We start from the raw sequence: 19,414 nt of genomic DNA, 5'->3' as shown, positions 1-19,414 counted from the left end.
ATTGGGAGAAGAAAAGCCTTCAAAAAGCTTAAGGAAATTTTTATAAAGGAAAAAATTCAGCCGATTCAGCCTCTCGGAACAAACTCTTTCCATGTTTCTGAGTTGCATTTTCAATCCTTGTTTACACAAAGCCATTTACAACAAGTAAAAAGTAATAGCTTCAATGGCGACATACCAGGCTCAGAGCGCTAGAACAACTGTTCCAAAGCAATGAAATTAGTTAGTAAATTTAGCTTTAAAGGCTTAATCCAATTGGACTGCACGTCTCCATCTATTGTTTTTTTAAAACGTCTTACTCCATTTACTGCGGGTACGCGCTCCCTTTGCTGTCTGCTCTGAACAGCTCTCATTTTCCCTGGCTGCAATGCGTTCCCTCTGTTGGGTGGGTGGCAGTGAATGCTTACACAGCACTTGTCACTTCAGGCCGTGTTCTAGCAGGCCGGGCTGTGCCAGGGGGGCTCTTGCCCTCAGCCCCCGTAAGCAAAGCGGGAGCAAGGGCGGCAGGATGGGCAGTGGGTGCGGGGAGGAGCAGGGCAGCAGGGGCCTGTGGCCCGTCTGAAGGTGGCTGAGCTGCGACTGGAGAGAGAAGCCCCCGGGGAAAGGGTATGAAGCCACGGGTGGGAGGAAGGGATGGGCGGAGGAGCAGGCTTGGAGAGGCAGGGAGCATCTTTGCCAGTTTTGTTTTCTGGCGCCACACTTTACGAGGGACGCTGACAGACTGGTGTGGGTCCAGCAGAAAGAGCAGGGTGCACAGGGCAAGCAGCGGGAGCCTGGGAGCCAGAATGCTGAGAGCAGTCTGCAGGCCAGTCGCGCCAGGGCCCCAGGCTCTGGGTGTAGGCAGCTGGGGCCCAGGATGGCTGGAGCAGTTTCTAGCTCTGGTCCGAGAGGATGCCCCAGTGAGTAGGTGTGGGGGGCGATCCAGAGATGACACAGCTGAGGGAGGCAAGAGCCAAGCTGGGGTGTGAGCCAGTGCAGAACAGATCTGGGCACCAGGAGAGGGTCGAGCAGGTGGGTCTCTGAGGTCCCTTCGCACTGAGATGCTCAGATTCCAAGCCCAGCCTGGCACGGAGACAGGGCTGGCCCTGACGATCCTCCTGTGGATGCTCTTGGCTCCAGAATTCCCGTTCTGGCCTGTTATCCTGGCCACCTGCTCTCCTCGCCCTCAGAGGCGGGCAGCCTGTTCCAGGTGGCTGGGCTGGCTTTCTGTAAGGGGCCCTAGCCTGGGCCCTGCAAGGACACTGGCTCCAAGAACTGCCCATACCCCCAGAGCCTGGGTTCCCACACATGCAGTGGTGGATCCCATGCAGAAAGGGCTCCGGGGGTAAAGGACTAGGGTCCCAGAGTCCAGGACATCTGTCAGTGCTGAGAAGAGCCTTTACAAGTTGCCCAGCTCAACCCTCGATATTTACAGATGGGGAAACTGAGGCCCAGAGCGAGGTAGAGACTTCTTAACGCCACATGTGAGTTCACGGCAGAGCACAGGTAAGACCCTGGGTTCTGGTTCTTCTCACTCCAAGGTTCTCTGCTCGGGGGACAATACCTCCTTCCCCGCTATTGGATTCAGATCTCAACAGCTATTGACTTGGGCAAGTTTCCTCATTTGCAAAAGAAGCATCAAAGTGTTACTGTGGGGAGTGAAGGAGATAATCCATGTAAATAGCTTAGCATAGCATCTACTGCCCAAGCACTGGATAAACGTGAGCTATTAGTAGGAATCCCTGTCATGCTTGCCACCATCAGCTGGTCGTCAGCAAACTCAAAAGAGATAATCAGCATAAATGAATGATAAAGTGCTGTGCATGTCTGAGAGGCTGTTTTCACCATGAAGGTGATGCTTGGACGAATGCCATAAAGGGAAATAGATTCTCTCCTGGAGTCACTCAAGGGCCCAGGAAGACGCTGCGCATGCGTGCTAAGTTGCTTCAGTTGTGTCCGACTCTTTGCAACCCCATGGCCCATCAGCCTCCACTGTCCATGGGATTCTCCAGGCAAGAATACTGGGGTGTGTAGCCATTTCCTTCTCCAGCAGATCTTCCCAACCCAGAGATTGAACTAGATTCTCCTGCATTGCAGGCAGATTCTTTCCCATTTGAGCCACCAGAGAAGCCCAGACACCACACATCTGCACGACTTCTCCAGTCCTAGGTAGAGTTGGCTTTGGAGGGAGTGGAAGAGGAAGCAGTAGGGCCCAGGAGCCATCACAAGTGAGCAGCAATGACTGTGTGAAGCATCCAAGCCTGGAAGATCCCCTCCCACCCCACCTCAGCAAAGATTCCAAGGAGTTGAAAGGTGACTGCCCAGAAGTGAAGGAGGCCCCCACACACCATTCCTTGGTTTCCTCATCTGTCAAATGGAGGCGATAATGAATCCAGCTTGGAGGGTTGCTGGGAGAATTAAATGGGTTAATTCATCTAAAGCGCTGAAGGCAGGTGATGCAAGCGTACTGAGTGTGCAAAGCATTTTAGCCAGAATGTTCATTGGCATCATTGCAATTCATGTAGGCACTTGTCAAAGAGCGTGGAGAGGCCATCAGCTGCTCTGGGTCTCTGGAGCCGGACCCTAGGATGCAGCAGGGCTCGAGGTGAGAGAAGGCAGACAGATGGCAGACAGGTAGTGCTCTCAACCTTTAGGGCAAAAGGCAGGCAGATGGGGAGCCAGCCAGGGGCCTGTCACCTAGGCATCCTGGGGACAGGGCAATGCAGGCCCAGAGAAGGGGGTGCTTATCTGAGGTCATAGGAGAATCAGCGGTGACCGAGGGAATCCTGGGATGTGATACTTGGAAGCCTGGGCTGGGCAGCTGACAGGTCAGCCCTGGGAAAGCCCACCTAACAATAGTTCAGGGCTAGGTCAGGGGTGAGGGCCAGGGACAAACCAGGGCTGGAGGTGGGGACTGGAAGGTCAGAGAGCGATGCCCACCTGCCCTGGGACTTGGGGGAACCCTAGCACCTCCTTAAGGCCCCAGCATTTGTGGCTGACAGATGAATCTCAGCAGCAGGGCTGAGATGGGCCCACAGGCTTTGCTGCCAACGAGCCCTGGGTTTGAATTTTGGATTTTCACTCACAGCCATAGGCTCTGGATGAATACACCTCAGGCTGAGCCTCAGTCTCTTCACCTTTAGAGTGGGCACGTGGTGCAGAGAGGTAGGTGAGTCTTAGGTCTTATCTGTGCCAGTTACTAGCATGTCTTTGGACATGTTGCTTAACCTGAGTCTCAGTTTCTCATCCAAAGACAGGACTTACCCCATAGCACTGATCTCAGTGATACATACGAAGGGCTTAGTGTGGTCCCTGATAGCCTGTGACTAGTCCTCCAGAAATAGTGGCTATGAGTCATGGGTGGGGATTACCCATATCAAGGCTGCTGGCCCGGTACCACCTTGAGCCAAGAGAAGCTGCAGTTTTGAGGAGAAAGGCGGCAGTGAGGAGCAGAAGGTGGGGTTGGTTCCCAGTCCCACCTGAGCAGGGAAGGGAACGGGCGCTAGGCAGGGCTCACCCCTACACAGCCTGCACGCCCTAGAAGCTGGAGGACTGATCTCGGAGTTTATGAGAACACAGTGCTTCTGGGGGAATACCTGGGTATTGGATGGGAGGGTAGTGGGGCCAGAGGCAGAAAGCGGCTCCAGAATATTCCCTCTCCCCCAGACTCTGCACCAGAAAGGCACTTACCTTCAGCCCGTCAGGCCCTGCAGGGCCACTGTCGCCCTCGAGGCCCGGCTCTCCCTGGAAAGGGCAGTGGGAAAGATGAGGAGACGTTATTGGGGAGGGGGTTCCAGTGTGGTTTTATTTCCTCCCCCGCACTAGGGCAAGACCCCAACCCCTGATCTCCTCTAGCAGTGCCCTGGAATGCCTGGCACAACAAGGAAGCGGTGGAAGAGACCCCCAAGCCATAACCTGTTCTGTGTGCAGGGTGGGGTAGGGGCTACCCAAGATAGAAAGTACTGGTCCTGTGTCCAGGGGGACTGGTTGGACTGGGGAGGTGAAGCCTACTGGTTGAACAGGCTTTGATGTCAGACCTCGATGCCCCCACTGGGCTTCCCATGCATGGTGGTCTGGCCACGAGCAACCTCCGTAGCCCCCATGGGTGTCTGTTTCCTCATCTGAAAATGGGCTGATATACTTCCTTTAGGGGTTCCTCTGAGAGCCAGTATAAGATGATAACTGTTAGATATATTCTTCTGGGAATTTGGAGTGAGGCTTCATAAAACACCTTGGTGGAATCCCATTTCTCAGATGAGGAAAGTGAGGCCATTTCTCAGACTTTCTTGCCAGCAAGTTTGGGAATGATACGAAGTCCCTGAATCTGCATCTGACCTTCAGCCAGGTTCCCCGATTGCCCTTCTAGCTCCAGAGATGCCTCCGGATGCCTCAGGTCTCTAACGGGCTGTCAGACAAAGTTTGTGTCTCCCTCTGCTTGTCCATAGCTGTTCAGCATCTGAGCTGGAAGGGGCCTCGGAAGTCATCAAATGCAGGAATGGCACAGACGGGACAGGTGTGTAGATTCCATCCTTGATGCGTCCATGGCAGGCATCACTAATCCACCCACTAGCCATTCCTCCTGTGTCCCTAGCAGACGTCACTAATCGATCTACTAGAATGAGGCTCCGTGAGGACAGGGCCGTCTGTTACTCATTGCTGTGAAGCGCCTGGCACACAGTGGGCATCAAGTGAGTGAACGTCACGCTCATTCCTAGTGAGCCCGGATGGAGCCTCAGGATCCGGCTTAACATGGCACTCCAAGAAACGACACTGCTCAATTTTCATTGACAGACAAACCATCTGAAGGCTTCAAGCTCCACACTCATCCTCTAGTGCCCTGTGGCCTTCTCCTCTCATTTCACGTCTTAGCTCGGTTTGCGGAGCCTCTTAACTTTAGGCAGCGAGTAACAGGAGGCATGGGGAAGGGACAAATGAGAAACTGGATCGGGTGCTCGGTGCCCGCATTAACCAAGCCCTCCACACTAACTCTCCCTCACTCCCGGGCCCCACCTTCCCCATCCATAAGGCACTAGAAGATGCTTGCTCTGTATCCCTCACAACACCCCAGAGTCCACATTTAGGCAGAGACCTTATAATTCAAGCACAGGGCATAGACAGATGGGTGCAGAGATGTCCCAAAGTTTCTCAAAGGAAGCCAAGCTCTGTGGGTTTCTTTTGGTAAAAGGAAAGATAACCTTCCACATAACTTTCCATGGGACAGGGTGATAATAGGTGTTTATCAATAAAAACACTTGGAGGTCAAATAAGTTTGGCGATTCTGGATCCCCCCAAAGAACCCCCAATTTCTTGGTTGTAGGCCTTCTCAGAGCCTTGAAAATGCTACCGCTAATGTGTAAGGGGGAACACCGGGCATGCAGTCTCAAATATTTTGACCACAGAATGATTTTCTCTGCAGAGCACCTCTGAATTGCAGAAATGCTGGCCTGCCAAGAGGCAGACTGGATGTGGCTATAGAAATTCGTGGTCTGTTTGTACACTTGAGGAAACTGAGGCTCAGGGAAGCTGTGTAAAGCACCCCCCCCTCCACTAAATACCAGGGGGGGATGGGGAGGGGGACTTTCCAGGGAGAATCAATTTGCTTTGACTTACCCGCTGCCCAATGAGGCCCTGCTCCCCAGGGATGCCAAGAGGCCCAAGGTCACCCTAGGAGAAGCCAAACACAAATCCATGGGTAGGAAGGTAGGACCAGCCCCAGCTCTCACCCTACCTTCTTATTCTCATCGGTTCTGATGTGGGGAAGCAGGGGTGGGACCAAGGAAGTTCTTTCTTCTCCAGGACCAGAGAGAAATTGTGAAATGCCAATTTCACAACAGAGCGCCTGTTCCCAGTAGACCCTAGGCATGTTCAGGACTACCACTACCACACCACCGTCACAGCTCAGCTCACATGTACATAGCCCTGCTTCGGTGCTTTTTTATTTCACACAGCTAATTGTCAGAACAGCCCTGCCAGAGAAGAAGTCTGCTTTTACAAACGAGGAGACTGAGTGACTACTGGTTAAGTAACCAGACCGAGCTCCTGAAGCTACTGACAGCTTTAGGATCCAAACCCAAGCAGTTAGTTTGGCTCCAGGGAGAATCAGATGCAGAGACGGCAGCTCTGAGGCTGATCACCTTCTTAACCCACCCCCTGAGAGCCCTGGAGAGAAACCCAAACAAGGAAGAGGCCCTAAATGAACCAGAGTGCATGTCCCTTGTGCATGCGTGTGCGCTTAGTCACTCAGTCCTATCTGCCTCTTTACAATCTCATGGACTACAGCCTGCCAGGCTCCTCTGTCCGTGGGATTCTCCAGGCAGGGATTCTGGAGTGGGCTGCCATTTCCTCCTCCAGGGAATCTTCCTGACCCAGGGATCAAACCCCTTTCTCCTGTGTCTACTGGCAGGCAGATTCTTCACCAGTGAGTCACCTGGGAAGCCCTAAACGTCCCCCACCTCCTCCAAAAGACCCAGAAGGATCTCTCTCATCTGGAGGTTTCCAAACTACATTCTCTCCCTGTTGGTGTCTGCGGGCGCAAGGAGGAGGCGGAGCTCTGAGTTCCGCAGCCCTGCCCCAACCAGAACCGTCCCATTTCTATCTGTTTTATACATGGGGTAGTTTCTTACATTATTCAAGCAAAAGATTCTGAAACTAAGTCAAGACTGAAGGTTCCGGGCCTCCGAGTCCTGCACAGGGAGCAGGTCCTCTTCCAACAGCAGGGTGGGGACGGGGTCTCCCGAGAGCCCAGGGATCAATGGGCTCCTGTTTCCCCGCAGGTAATGAGGGGCACCGGTGTTGAAATGCAGATGCTATCACGGGAGGCCAGGAGGTCCGGCCGCCCCAGCATGGGGCAGGTGCCAGAGAAAACACTGCCAGACCCGGGGGGGCGGGCAGCGGCGGGGGCTCCAGGCCGGCTGGACCATCTGCTGTGGCCATGGCCAGGCCCTACTCCCCAGCCAGGAGCACAGAGAACCCATTATCCCGGGCACAAGAAAGGCTCGTTTCTCTTCCACGGAGAGGACGTGGCCACCAGCTGGGAGCTGGTTTCAGCAAGTTATTTTTCTCTTCTTTCATCCCCCATTACCTTCATGCCAGCTTCCCCAGGAAGGCCCGGTTCTCCCACTGCACCTGGTGGTCCCTGCAAAAAAAAAGAAAATGGCATCGGTCCATTCTCGAGCAAGGACTGGTCCCTGGTTGCCAGGGGAAGAGATAACTGAGGCAGGCTCAGAGAGGGCAAGGGACGAGCCCGAGGCCGCACACCCTGAGATACCCAGAGCTGGGAGCAGGCTGCAGCCTTTGGGAGCTTAGAACTGGGACCAGGCAAGGGGCGGGGTGGTTGGGCCCAGACTGCGGAGCCTTGGGGCTACCCAGAGGCTGCCGGAGCCCTCGCCCCCCCTACGAGTGTGGCTGACCACAGAAGGAGCCCTTGGCAAGCGTGGAGAGGAAAATTTCATGATTCACATAACAACAGGGGAAGGAGCCAACAGATGCTGCATTCAGGGCTGAGGGATTCCAGCCTTTCCTTCTCTCTGCAGCCGGGCCAGGAAGACCAGGGCGGGAGAGATCCCCGAGTCATCATCATTAGCATGGCCACAGCCCCTGCATAAACCCGAGGGCTCAGTCTTCTCCCCTGGAGAAGGCAGGGGTGCCTGAGACCCCTTCCAAGCTCCTTGCTGCAAGACCCTAGGAGAACTGCTTCCGCAGTCAAACCTCCATGTCAGGGCAAAGTCCCAGCAGGGTCAGGGTGGGGGGATTGCTGCTCTTCAGGGTGCCGAACAAGAGGCACCGCCACCCCCCCACGGGGGTCCTGGCACGCCTGCATCCCACCCGCTGGCCCTGGGCTGGGGAGCCCACCTCCACCTCCTCTGGCGTCATAGTGGATCTACCCTCTCTGCCAAGACGTCTCCCCACCAGTGCCTGCAGGACATAGGACAGGCAACCCCGAGGAGAAGGGCCGGAAAGGGCTGATTCCTCCCCAGCAAGGCCACGGGGCGAACATGGGCATTCGGCACTCACCTTGGGTCCCATCTCTCCAGGAGGGCCAATTGGCCCCTGGGGTCCCTGAGGGCCCTGGAAGATAGACAGACACACAGACAGTCGGGAGAAGCCAGCCTGGGCCCTCTTTGGGGTCCGAGATTTGGCAGTGCAGTCTGGAGGGACGGGTGAGGGAGAGGACCATGGAACCCGGGACTCTGCTGTCTCACCCCCGCCCCTGCCTCACTGAGGACCCTGGTCCTAAGCTCCCTCCTCACCCTCATCCACCGTCACCCCCCGCCCGTCCACCGGCACCCTCTCCTAGGCATCGAAGACTCAGGGCGGCCTCCCCTGCTCAGAACCCCCAACTGGCTCCTGAGCTTCGCTCACTGTGCCCTCGGCCTGGAACACCGTTTCTCCCACCCATTGTTCCAAAGGGCATCTGCCCAAGCTTCAAGATGTGGGCTCCTCAGCCTCCAGTCCTCCCCCTGTCCCCTAGATCCCTCCTCCCAAGCCCCAAGACGGTGCTCTCTGCATCACCATCAGTACAGCCACAGCCTCTTCATGGGGCTCCCCGACACAGGGTATACCTCCCCCCAAAACCCACCCTTCCAGGGAGATCTCCTGAAAGGTCCCCTCTGTTCCCATCCCCTCAACAGCTTCCTGTTGCCTCTGGGACAAAGAACTAACTCCATCTGCAGCTCTGGGTGACTGGCCCCTGTGACCTCGTCCTGCCTTCCCCGAGGTCTGGCTCTGACGGCACCAGCCATGCTGGACTCCGCAGGGCCCTGAGAGCGTGTCAGTTTATCTGCATCCCTTCTCCCTCCTTCACAGACCTGAAGGACTCTGTTCCCTCCACTTTGCACTGTGCTGAGCAGCCTCTACACACTTCCTTATTGCATCCTCACCATAGGATGGCAAGACAGGAACCATTATTCCTATCTTACTGGCAAGAAAACTGAGGCTGGAAGGCAAGGGAGCTAGACCCAATCTAGAGCCCTGAACTTCCCCAGTCAGTGTTCTCTCCGTGACCCGAGGCCTATCCTTAGGTGTGGTAGAATCCCGGACAGCCCCTCTCTAACCCCTCTCCTGGTCTCATCACAGAACAACACCCCTGCCCCCACCCGGCAGGTGAGGACGCCGCTGAGACCAGCTGGCCAGGGCCAAAGATGCAGAGCGAGGGGACGGGCACTTACCGGTTCTCCTGGGAGGCCCTTGGCGCCTGGGGGGCCGGAGGGACCCGGGAGGCCCTGCAGGGGCAAAGCAAGCTGACCTCAGTCCCTCCCTGGCCTACTGCACCCTGCCTGGCCCCCGGGTCTCAGTCAAGCTGTCGTATCGAATGAGGGTCCTGCCACGTGACAGATGGGAGCCTGGGTCCCAGAGGGGAACAGACAGGCTGGAGGGTCTTCAGGGCAGGAGTGGGCAGCTAGAACCTTCGGGATTTCCAGAGCAGGATGAGAAAGGTGGCTAACGGGGCTATCTCCTCCCCGCCAAGTCCCACAGAGGGACGTCCCCGAGCCGGCAGTGCTACTTACAGGAAAGCCGCGTGTGCCCAAGTGGCCCCGCTCGCCAGCCACGCCCTGGAAACACACGCGGGCTGTTAGAAGCACGGATCACAGAACAGGGAGTGGGGAGAGGGGCTGGCAGCTTTGGCCTCACATACCTGCTGCCCGGGCTGGCCCGGTCTGCCCTGTGGTCCTGGCGGGCCCTGCAGGAAGCCAAGCATGAGGGGGGGAGTGGGTGCTGGGGAGGACTCTTCCCTGAGAAGGGACTCTTGCTTCCATGGGAGATAGAAGGAGCCCCGGGGGTCACCACACACCCGCCCCTCCCCAGGGTGCAGGGGGGCAAACTCGGGGGAGTGGCTGGCCAGTGGCCAGGAGCTCTGGGTCGAAAACAAAGGACCCCTGCATCCCTATGGGGGTGGAAGCCGTCTCAGCCATCAGGGACACTGGAAGGGCTTGGGGAGTCAGGGGCCAGGCCCGATTCCGCCTCGCTCTCTCTCTCATCCTTGCCTCCTCTGTCTCTCTAAGTCTGATGGCTCATTCTACCTTCTCTGCCCCCACGCTGGGGGCATGCCAGCCCCAGGGAGGGTGGCCAGATGAGCTCTCAGGAGCATGTCCTGCAGCCTCTCGGGGATGCCCTGCTCTCCCCAAGGGGCCTGTTACAGAGGAGGCTGCGAGCCTAGATTCCTGACCTAGCACCCTGGGTCAGGAGACGAGAGGAAGGGTCGGCCACGGGGGTCAGTACCTTTAGGCCCTTGGACCCCTGCTCCCCAGCTGGTCCGTCCGGTCCTCGGGGTCCCTGAAATAGGAAAAAGGGACTAGCACAATGGACAGCAGGGGTCTCCCTTGGGCTGGGAACCAGGGGGGCGGGGTTGCCCAGGGCCTTGAGTTTTGCCCTGCACAAGCTCCACCTCCCTGCCTCCCACACACTCCCCACCCTCAGGTGGGTCAGCCACAGCAATGTGCCTGCTAACACGGCTCTGCGGAGGGCTTGGCGTAGGTGGACGCAGTCAGAGGCCCTACCGTTCTGGAGTGAGGCTGGTGGTGGTATGTTTAAAACCTGTTTAAAGAAACCTTGGAGGGGGAGGAGAGTGGAGGTCAGCCAGCCAACCCATTTCACAGATTCGGAAACTGAGGGCAGAGCCAAGAGACATGTGGCCACGTCCCGGCAGCCAGGTCTTCAGACTCCATCACCTGCTCTTCCCAGAGCACATGTGGGCTTGAAGCAGCTTGTGGACCACAGTCCTTGGGGGAACCTGACAGAGGGCGCCCTGGGGAGGCTCTCCACACGGTCAGACGTGTGGAGCTGCCCCCTCTCCAGCCAGATGAGCAGCTACTCTGGTCCAGCTCACATGAGGAGGGACAGGCACAGGGCAGCTGTGGCCGGAGCCTTGGGCTCAAGTCTGACCCTTGAGACCGGATGTCTGGCCCTTTGAGAACTGGGAGGCCCCTGGGGCAGGCAGACTCTCTCCTTCCCCCTCACTGCACAGATGGGAACACTGAGGCCCTGCAAGGGAGGAAATTTCTTTATGGTCCCCGGAGAAGGCAATGGCACCCCACTCCAGTACTCTCGCCTGGAAAATCCCACGGACGGAGGAGCCTGGTGGGCTGCAGTCCGTGGGGTCGCTAAGAGTTGGACAAGACTGAGCACTTCACTTCCACTTTTCACTTTCATGCATTGGAGAAGGAAATGGCAACCCACTCCAGTGTTCTTGCCTGGAGAATCCCAGGGACGGGGGAGCCTGGTGGGCTGCCGTCTATGGGGTCGCACAGAGTCGGACACAACTGAAGTGACTTAGCGGCAGCAGCATATAAGCAGCTGGTATTCCCTGCAGGGTTCTATGGGCCTCCCATAGGAACACAGATGAGGGTGCCCTGGGGTCCCCCACTGAGAACAGTGTAGTGTTTGCTCTATAGAGGGCCAGAAAGGCTGTGCTGGGTGTTGGGAAGACAAGGAGGAGGAGGCTGTGAAGGAGGCTGACCCACCCTAGCCTGGGAGTGTGGGGACCAGCCACATAAGGGGCCAGGGAGGCATCTCAGGGGAGGGGATACGAGGGATGAGAAAACAGAAAGCTGACAAATCATTTAAATATTGGACAAGGATATTTTCAATTAATAATGGAACCAGAAAAAGTTATGATTCCTCTTATCAGCCACCTGGGGCTCCCAGCCAACCCATTTTTCAACCCCACGTCGCAGCCTTAAGTAGTGCTCACTGATGCAATCAACCTGGGCCAGGAGAACACGGGGCGGGGAGTCCTTGCTCCTGGGGTCTCAGGCCTCCACCCAGAACTACCAGGGGTCCGGCACTGGGCACCGTGCTGCTTAGGAAATGCTGTGTCTAGGGGGAAGTGACAGTTCCCGATTGAGCCTCAGTTATACCATCTCTGAAATGGGAATAAGAAATCGCTCCCTCAAGGCAGGAAGTAATACACATGGGCAGCTCAGCACCTGGCATATAGTTAAGTTCTCAGAGGATCTGATTTTGCCAAAGGGGCTGCAGGCCCCCTAGGTGCAGGGGCACAGAGCACTGGCTGGCCTGGGGAATCTGGGTTCAGGTCCCTCCTTAGTATAGGCAGTTTATATCAGACTGAGAATGTTCATGGGTTCAAGATGACGTTTGATTAGAGGGTGTGGGTGCAAGTCCTGGGGTTGCTGCTGGCTTGCTGCGTGACCCCAGGGAAGCCCCTTCCTTTCTCTGGGCCTCGGTCTCAGGTGGATATTGTCAGACCACCTGTTGGACTTAATACCCCTGATTCATAGACAGGGGCCTGGTAGAGATGGAGATAGATGGACATGCGGGGCATCCCAGGTCATGAGAGTCGGGTCAGAGGCTGAGCTGATGGCAGGTCGCTGGGTCCTCCTGAGAGATGGCTGCTGAGCCCCAACCTCTGTCTCTACCTGAGCATAAATCTTCCTGGAAAGGGACAGCTCTAGGAACAGAGCGGAGGCCCAGAGGTGTTGATGGCTTGGCCTGAATCACACAGCACCCTCTTTACTCTGGGAATCAAAGTCTCTCTGCGAGAAAAGTCATGAGATCTATAACAATAATAGCATCAACAGCAGCAGCAGCAATCATAGTGAAAGCTATTTTTCTCATCTGACATATAAGCAAATAGCCTGTGGTGGCCCTGATAGTAGATGGAGGAACCAGCATGTGACTCTTAAGTCAGCTAGATGCCCATTTTTTCCCACCATTACCTGTCTCTATTTATCAATGAGGGAGTAAGCTCCCCATCACAGGGGGTATGTGAGTCAGGGCCAGGGCACAGTGTCCCAGGAGATAATACCTAAAATCCCTCTTACTGCTATCCTCTGCTATCCTCTGGGAGCACCTGGGGTTGGGTGGGGGAAACAGGATCAACCTTTCTTGTCTGGGGAGAGGAGAAAGTAGAGGGGCTCCAGCCAACCCCCTCCCCAGTTCCCCTGTGCAGAGAGAGGCGAGCCTAACCCTGCTCTGGGCCTCTCTGCAGTTCGTCCTATGTCCTGCGGCTGCCCCAAACCTGCCCCTTCCTTCCCCAGGGGAACACTAAACAAGGGAGGCAGGTCCAGGTTTCAGAGCCACAAATCGGTTCCCGTGTAGCCACTTCCCAGGAAGAGGTTCGCAGTCACAGCTGGGGCTGCCTCCCAGCCAGACCGGGCTTCTAGCTTGGCGGGAAGGAGCCCCAGGGGACAGAAAATCCAGCCAATCACAGTTCTTGTGAATAAGGGATGAAAAGGGAGTGAACATGTGCCCAGCACTCGCTCCCAGCACTCGCTCCGCACTGCTGCCCTGCCAGGTGCTTACCACGGGAGGTGCTGGCAAAGGAAGTCTATCCCCACGGCCATCCAAAGAGGTCGGTTCTGCTGCTGACCCCTTTTTATAGGGAAAAAACTGGGGCTTCAGGGAGAGTAAGTCAGCTGTCCAAGGTCAGAGGGGAGGAGGAGCTGGGATTCGAGGTCAGATCTGCTGAGCTCTCAGCCCCACTCACACGAGCAGAGCTTGGTGCAGGACGTTTAGACATTGTCTTCTGCAATATCCTGCCCCAGGCTCTCACTGCATACTCCCTGAGACAGGAAGTTCATCCTCACACTGATGAACAGTGACCGGTTAGTAGTGGGAAAAAATTGAGCATTTGGCTGACCTGAGTTCAAATTCTGGCTCCTTACAACTTCCACCTAATGTCAACCACTGAGCCTTACAGAGAAACTGGTGTGAGGGACCTCCCTGATGGTCCAGTGGCTAAGACCCCAAGGTCCCAACGCAGGGGGCCCAGGTTTGATCCCTGGTTGGGGAACTAGATCCTACATGCCACAGCTAAAGATCCTGCATGCCTCAAAAAAAGATCTGCATCTGGCAAAGAATGCCACACTAAGACCCAGCGTAGCCAAATAAATGAGGGTGGGGGGGCGGCAAGAGGGGAAAGAAGCTGGCGTGAGATCCCAGAGCTGGTCACTGGAAAGCCTGAGATGTGCCCCTATGTGACCCCAGAGCCCCCACTCTTTGTGGCCCATGGACCCAGACCCTGATCAGCAGCTCTCCCAAGAGCTGAGGGTCTGAGGCCCCATCCTGGCCCTGGACTTGACCTCTTAGTGCTCATTCTTCCCCAGGCAGGGGGGTGGGAGAGTCAGAGGGTGGGGGAGACGGGGTCGGTAGCAGGGCCCATCCTGCACACGGGCAGAGAAGCAGGCAGGGCCTTGCAGACGTCCAAGCTCATTTCCCAGAGCGTATTTGGGAAACTGAGGCCCAGAGGGCAGCAAGGGCTTGCCAGGGTCACAGACCAAGCCAGGAGCTACACAGGGAGCTGGTCCAGACTTGAACTCTTTAACTGGCTCAGTGGGCACCTCTCCAGTCCCCGCCCGCCCTCAGGAACCACGTTATCTGCAAAGTAGCCAAACGTGGCCTGTCAGGCAGGGGACCCAGGGCGCAGGGTCCCACAGATTTTGCATTTCCACCAAACCCAGCCGGGGGAGGGGCTCATCTTCCTGAAGTTCCCCTTCCAGCCCTGGAGATTCTGTGTTCAGGAAAGTGGGTTTTCTCAAAGAGGAGATACCTTCTTCAAGCCACCACTGGGATGGTTAGACGGCTGCGGGGAGCTCAGTGAGCTGACGGGGGCCTGAGCCTGTGCATCTGCAGGTTGTGGGGGGCGGGGCAGCTCCCCCTCCTGCTAACCTGGCGTCCTGGGGCAGGAGAGGATGTGCAGAGGGCCAAGGTGGAACCTGGCTGCCAACGGGCCTCAGCCACTGGCAGAGACCAGGATATGGGAGAGGGAGAGGCCCCGCCGGGTCCAAGGAATGCCTCTAAATCTCACCTCTCGCGGGCCGACTGCTCAGACCATCTGGTTCAGGGGAAATTGTTCAACTACTTGAAATTCAGCCAAGGAGGTCTCAGATCCCCTCTTTAAGCCTGAACACAGGCCCGGGCTGCCTGCTCCACCCGTGCCATCCTGTTTCCTTTTCACAAAGCTGCTGTCCTGGCACCTGAACGCCAATGGGGGCAGGAAACCGCTCCATCAGCCTTCCCTGCCTCCAGAAGACTCAGATTCCCTGGGTTCAAAACACAGTTCTGCCACTTTCTAGCTGTGCAACCTAAGGCAAGTGACTCATCCTCTCTGTGCCTTACTTTCCTTTTCTGTACGATGATAATTAATAGCACCTATTCTTAGTTACAGGGTAGTGTTGATGATAAGCTGAGTCAAGGCATGTGATCGATAGTGTTCAGCACAGAGTAAGTATTAGTGATCACCTCTGGCTCCCATGTTCAGGCCAGCCTTGTGTAAAACCTTCTGTGGCTCCCCACTACCCTTGAAGCACTGCCCATGGGTCTAGCTGCGGTGTTTGAGGCCCACTTGGTTTGATACCTTCTGATTCTTGGTTTCATTTCTCTCCCGGGCTCCTCTGTTGAATGGGGATTCCTAAACATGCCACTCCAGCTCACCCTAGGGCTTCCTCTCTGTCTGGAACCTGGCATCCGTTCAAGCATCTGCCTCTGCTTGAAGGGTTCCCTGGTACCCTGGCCAGGTGAGATGTCTCCTCCGGGCTCCCAGGCTGCCATCAATGTGGTAACGACCCTGTACTGTCTGTTTGGCCTTGAGGGAGCCACAAAGCGAAGTAGGGGCCCTGCGGGTGCTATTCTCTTGATATCTACAGAACCGCTAACAATGGCTTGCCCCTAGGAGGTGCCTAGTTGCAGGCAAACGAATGCATGAACAAACACAAGAAAAGACAAAGCATTGGTGCCACAGAGCCCCTCTGTGCCTACTGGATGGCAAGGCCTGGTGCTCAGAAGGGGGCTGCGAAAGATGAGTGGGGTTCCCACACTGAGAGTCACAGCCAGCAGGAGCCCGGAACCCTGGCTGGTGCTGGGCAAGTCATAAATCTCAGGTCTGGGGTGGCGGGGGAAGGATCAGGAGGGGTCTCTCCAAGCAGGTGGCCCCTTCCAGCATCTGCCCCAGGGGGCTGGGCCCCACTTACCCGGCGTCCCTTTGCTCCCCGCATGCCCGGTGGGCCTCGAGATCCTGGAGGGCCCTGTGGGAGGAGAAAGAGTCTGAAGAAGCCCCCTTTTCGGAAGCAAGTGCAACACCGAAGAATCTGCCTGCAATGCAGGAGACTTGGGTTCAATCCCTGGGTTGGGAAGATTCCCCTGGAGAAGGGAATGGTAACCTACTCTAGTGTTCTTGCCTGGAGAATCCCATGGACAGAGGAGCCTGGGTGGGCTACAGTCCATGGGGTCACAAAGAGTCGGACACAACTGAGTGGGTAACACTGGGGGACAACACGGAAGGCTGGGCTTGCAACCTCAGACAGGCGCTGCTCGGGAGCGGCCCCTCCTGAGCCCAGCAATTCCAGAAAGAAACACTATGCACTTAGCCCGGTGGGAAGGAAGGTCTGTCGCGCCCACCATCCCCCCTTCCACCCCCAGAGAATCAGCCAAAGAGCTGCCACCTTGAGCAGGAGTCAGTGCCTGGGAATCCGGTAGCCGGAGAAGGCATCCTGGATGGATAAGCCACTTCCTTCTTTATCTCAAAATCAACAACCAGAAGCTAGGAAGACATTCCTGACCAAAGCCTCCTCCAACACCCACTTCACTCTTCCTCTCTCCATCAGTCAGAAGAATATGGGGGGCCCCACGTCCTGTTTCCGACCCTGAGCTCGAATACTACCTGAAAGCATCCAGAATGCTCTGAAGAGGGCAGAAAGAGCCAGAGGGCAAGGGGCAAGAGGGGGCAGAGCCAGACCAGGGCCCTGCGGTGAGGGCGGGTGAACGGGATGCAGGCGTGGGGGGGGAGGAGGGGAGAGGCTGAGCAGAGAAGAGGGGGTGGGGGAGGCACAGAGGAGGGAGCAGGGTCTGGCCCAGGGAGGAGGCCCGGGTTATCTCGGCGTGATGAAGGGATGACAAGAAGCGACAGGGAGGGAGGAAAAGAAAACACAGAGCTGGCCTTGTTCCTGGAATTCCCAGCACCTGGCCTAGAGCAGGCCGATGACAAGGATTTGGGGAAGGATCGGAGAGGACAGGACAGGAAGGGAGGGATGGAAGGTGAAGAGAGGAAGCAGGCCGCCTCGCGGCCTGGTTCCTCCCAGCCCCCAGTCCCTCCGAGGTTCCAGGCCCAGCTACACACGTCAGGCTGTCAGGCTGCCTCTTCACCTCATGCAGGCCAAGGACCCCTCCAATAGCTGCAAGAGCCTCCCAGCTCAAGCGGCAATTCTCAAGCTGGGCGTGCTCCCTTTCCAAGAAGAGGTGGCCTCATCCCCCCCTCTGAATACCAGGGAGAGGCCCAGCTCAGTTTGGGGCCTCAGGAAAAACTCTTCTTTCTGCTCTCTCTTTCCCAGGCCTCAAGGGGTGCAGACCCTCCAACTGCTCAAGAGCCAAGGTGAGGGGCTGGATTCCAACCTGACCCCTTGTCAGCACAGCAAACAGGGTGTGGACCCAGGCTTGGCCCCATAAAAAGAGAGACTGGACTTCTGGATGATGAACAGCATGAAGACTGGGTGAGAACCATGGACCGTTTTATAGAGGGATCGCAGACTGCAGAAGGCATGCAATTGCGTCACTGGGAAACTGCAGGAGCCAAGTCTTAACTCAGAGGTCGTAGGGTGCTTCAAAGAGCAGACTGCTCCACCAGAGAACTAGGTTCAAATCCCGACTCTGCCACTTACTAATTTTGTGGCCTTTCGCAAGTGGCTTACCCTCTCTGGGCCTCAGTTTCATCATCTATAAAACGGGTATAAGGAAAGTCTTTGCCTCTTAGAGTTGCTAGGAAGATGAAATGACTTGGAGGTCCTCAGTAAAGGGTCACTGTCAGCTCTCTCAAAGGGGGAAGAGGTCAGAAACGGAGGGACCCAGGGCCTGACTGCTCCCCCTCCAAATAATGGAGACAGTAACCCTGGCTGATCTCAGTGGACTGGAACATGGAAGTTACAGAGATTGGAAAAGTGAAAAATGCCAATCAGATGTGAACAGTATTATCAGAAACGTCAGTTTCATAGTAATAGTCTTACTAATAATAGTAGAAATTATCATATCTGACAAATAGGGATAGTAATTATTATTGTTCCCATTCATTAAGCACTTGCTATATGCAGGTAGTTTGCGAAACGTTACATCATGCATGGTATCATTTATGTCTCACAACAGTCTCATCACGAAGGTGGTATTATGCCGACTCACAGATGGGGAAACTGAGGCTCAGAGATGCTATAAGTGTTGCCAACAATCACAGAGCTAACAAAGAGGGAGTCAGGATTTGACTCAAAGTGTCTGATTCTAAAGCTTTCTGGACCTCCATGCCATCCTGCTTCCCCAGGGGCACTGGGGGCAGCTGGCTGTCCAAAGAGACCCAAGTGTCCATCCCCACTGGAAGGTCAGTGGCAACCTTGGGATGTGAAGGCAGCAACTCACTGTCTGACCTTGCTAAGTCAGAGGCAACCCACTGAACAGATAGAAGCACTGAGGAAATGGGATGGGGAGGGGTCGGAGAGCCCTGGAGGCCTGCTGCTTCCTTCTATGTACTGGCCTGAAGGCCCTGCTGTTTTCTCATCTCCTCCTGGCCTTCCTTTTTGTCCCATCAATTCTTTTCAGACTTTCCTCATCCCATTGGACAGATGGGCAGACTGAGGCTCCGGGAGGTCCAGGCCCAGGGACACAGCTGGGACTTGATGACAGAGCCCCAGCATCCTTGCTCTCTGACTTCGGCCCTGCCCTGAGCACCTCCCACACTCCCGAACTCCAAGCACACCCTCTCCAGGAGCATCTGCTGGGCCTGGTCCTCAGGTCCTCTGAGCACTGGGAAGGAAGGTGGGCCAGCAGCCTTCGGGCTGGATGGGCTAGGACCCTCAGGTGAATGCCTCAGTCTGCCGACCAGTCTCTCCAGGCCCAAGCCAGATGTAACTTTTTTCCTCCTTCTCACAAACAGGGGGAAACCATACCATCAAGAGCCCAGAGCACTGGCTTTTGATCCTCGCTCTGCACCGTGAGCTCTCCCCCTCATCAAAAGGATTGTGGGGACTTTCCTGGTGGTCCGGTGGCTGCCAGTGCAGGGAGCCCAGGTTCAACCCCTGGTCAGGAAACTAGATCCCACATGCTGCAACCAAGAGTGTGCACGCTGCAACTAAAGATCCCACAGGCTACAACTAAGACTTGGCAGGGCCAAATGAGAAAACAAAAAAAGTTATAGAGGACTGACAGGGCCGCCTGCAGGCTGGGACCTCCATCTCTGGATGATGCTTATGCATCCAGGCTTCCTGCACCTGGGCTAGTGCTCGGTATTCCTCCTCAGCACCCAGCACTGCCGCTCCCACCCCTCGCTGCCTCGGGACCCTCAAGAACATCCCTGACACTTCAGTCATCATGAGAAGCCCAGGACCCCTGCATCCTTGGACCCTCTGCCCATTTGCCCCAGCATTTCCCATATTTTCCCCTGCTTTCTCCAAAGCAGTGGTCACTTATCTACTGCCTTCTCTTTCCCCATGCCAGAAGATGAGCTCCT

At 56.1% G+C, this 19,414-nt stretch overlaps 1 protein-coding gene across 6 annotated transcripts in view; it reads right to left on the bottom strand.

Moving 5' to 3' along the window:
• Positions 1-19,414, bottom strand: part of COL27A1 (collagen type XXVII alpha 1 chain) — a 147,775-nt gene that overhangs the window by 35,091 nt on the left and 93,270 nt on the right. For all 6 annotated transcript variants that reach the window (XM_065946937.1, XM_065946938.1, XM_065946940.1 and 3 more), the window contains 9 exons: positions 15,903-15,956; positions 10,195-10,248; positions 9,611-9,655; positions 9,483-9,527; positions 9,144-9,197; positions 7,990-8,043; positions 7,058-7,111; positions 5,587-5,640; positions 3,667-3,720 (listed from right to left, as the gene is read on the bottom strand). In XM_065946937.1, coding sequence (XP_065803009.1) covers positions 3,667-3,720; positions 5,587-5,640; positions 7,058-7,111; positions 7,990-8,043; positions 9,144-9,197; positions 9,483-9,527; positions 9,611-9,655; positions 10,195-10,248; positions 15,903-15,956 — 468 coding nt within the window. The remainder of the gene's footprint in view (positions 1-3,666; positions 3,721-5,586; positions 5,641-7,057; positions 7,112-7,989; positions 8,044-9,143; positions 9,198-9,482; positions 9,528-9,610; positions 9,656-10,194; positions 10,249-15,902; positions 15,957-19,414) is intronic.

The sequence above is a fragment of the Muntiacus reevesi genome, chromosome 10, assembly GCF_963930625.1.
Source record: "Muntiacus reevesi chromosome 10, mMunRee1.1, whole genome shotgun sequence".
Lineage (NCBI taxonomy): Eukaryota > Metazoa > Chordata > Mammalia > Artiodactyla > Cervidae > Muntiacus > Muntiacus reevesi.
The sequence above is the reverse complement of the archived record's forward strand: the minus strand, read 5'-3'. Positions and strand labels throughout refer to the sequence as shown.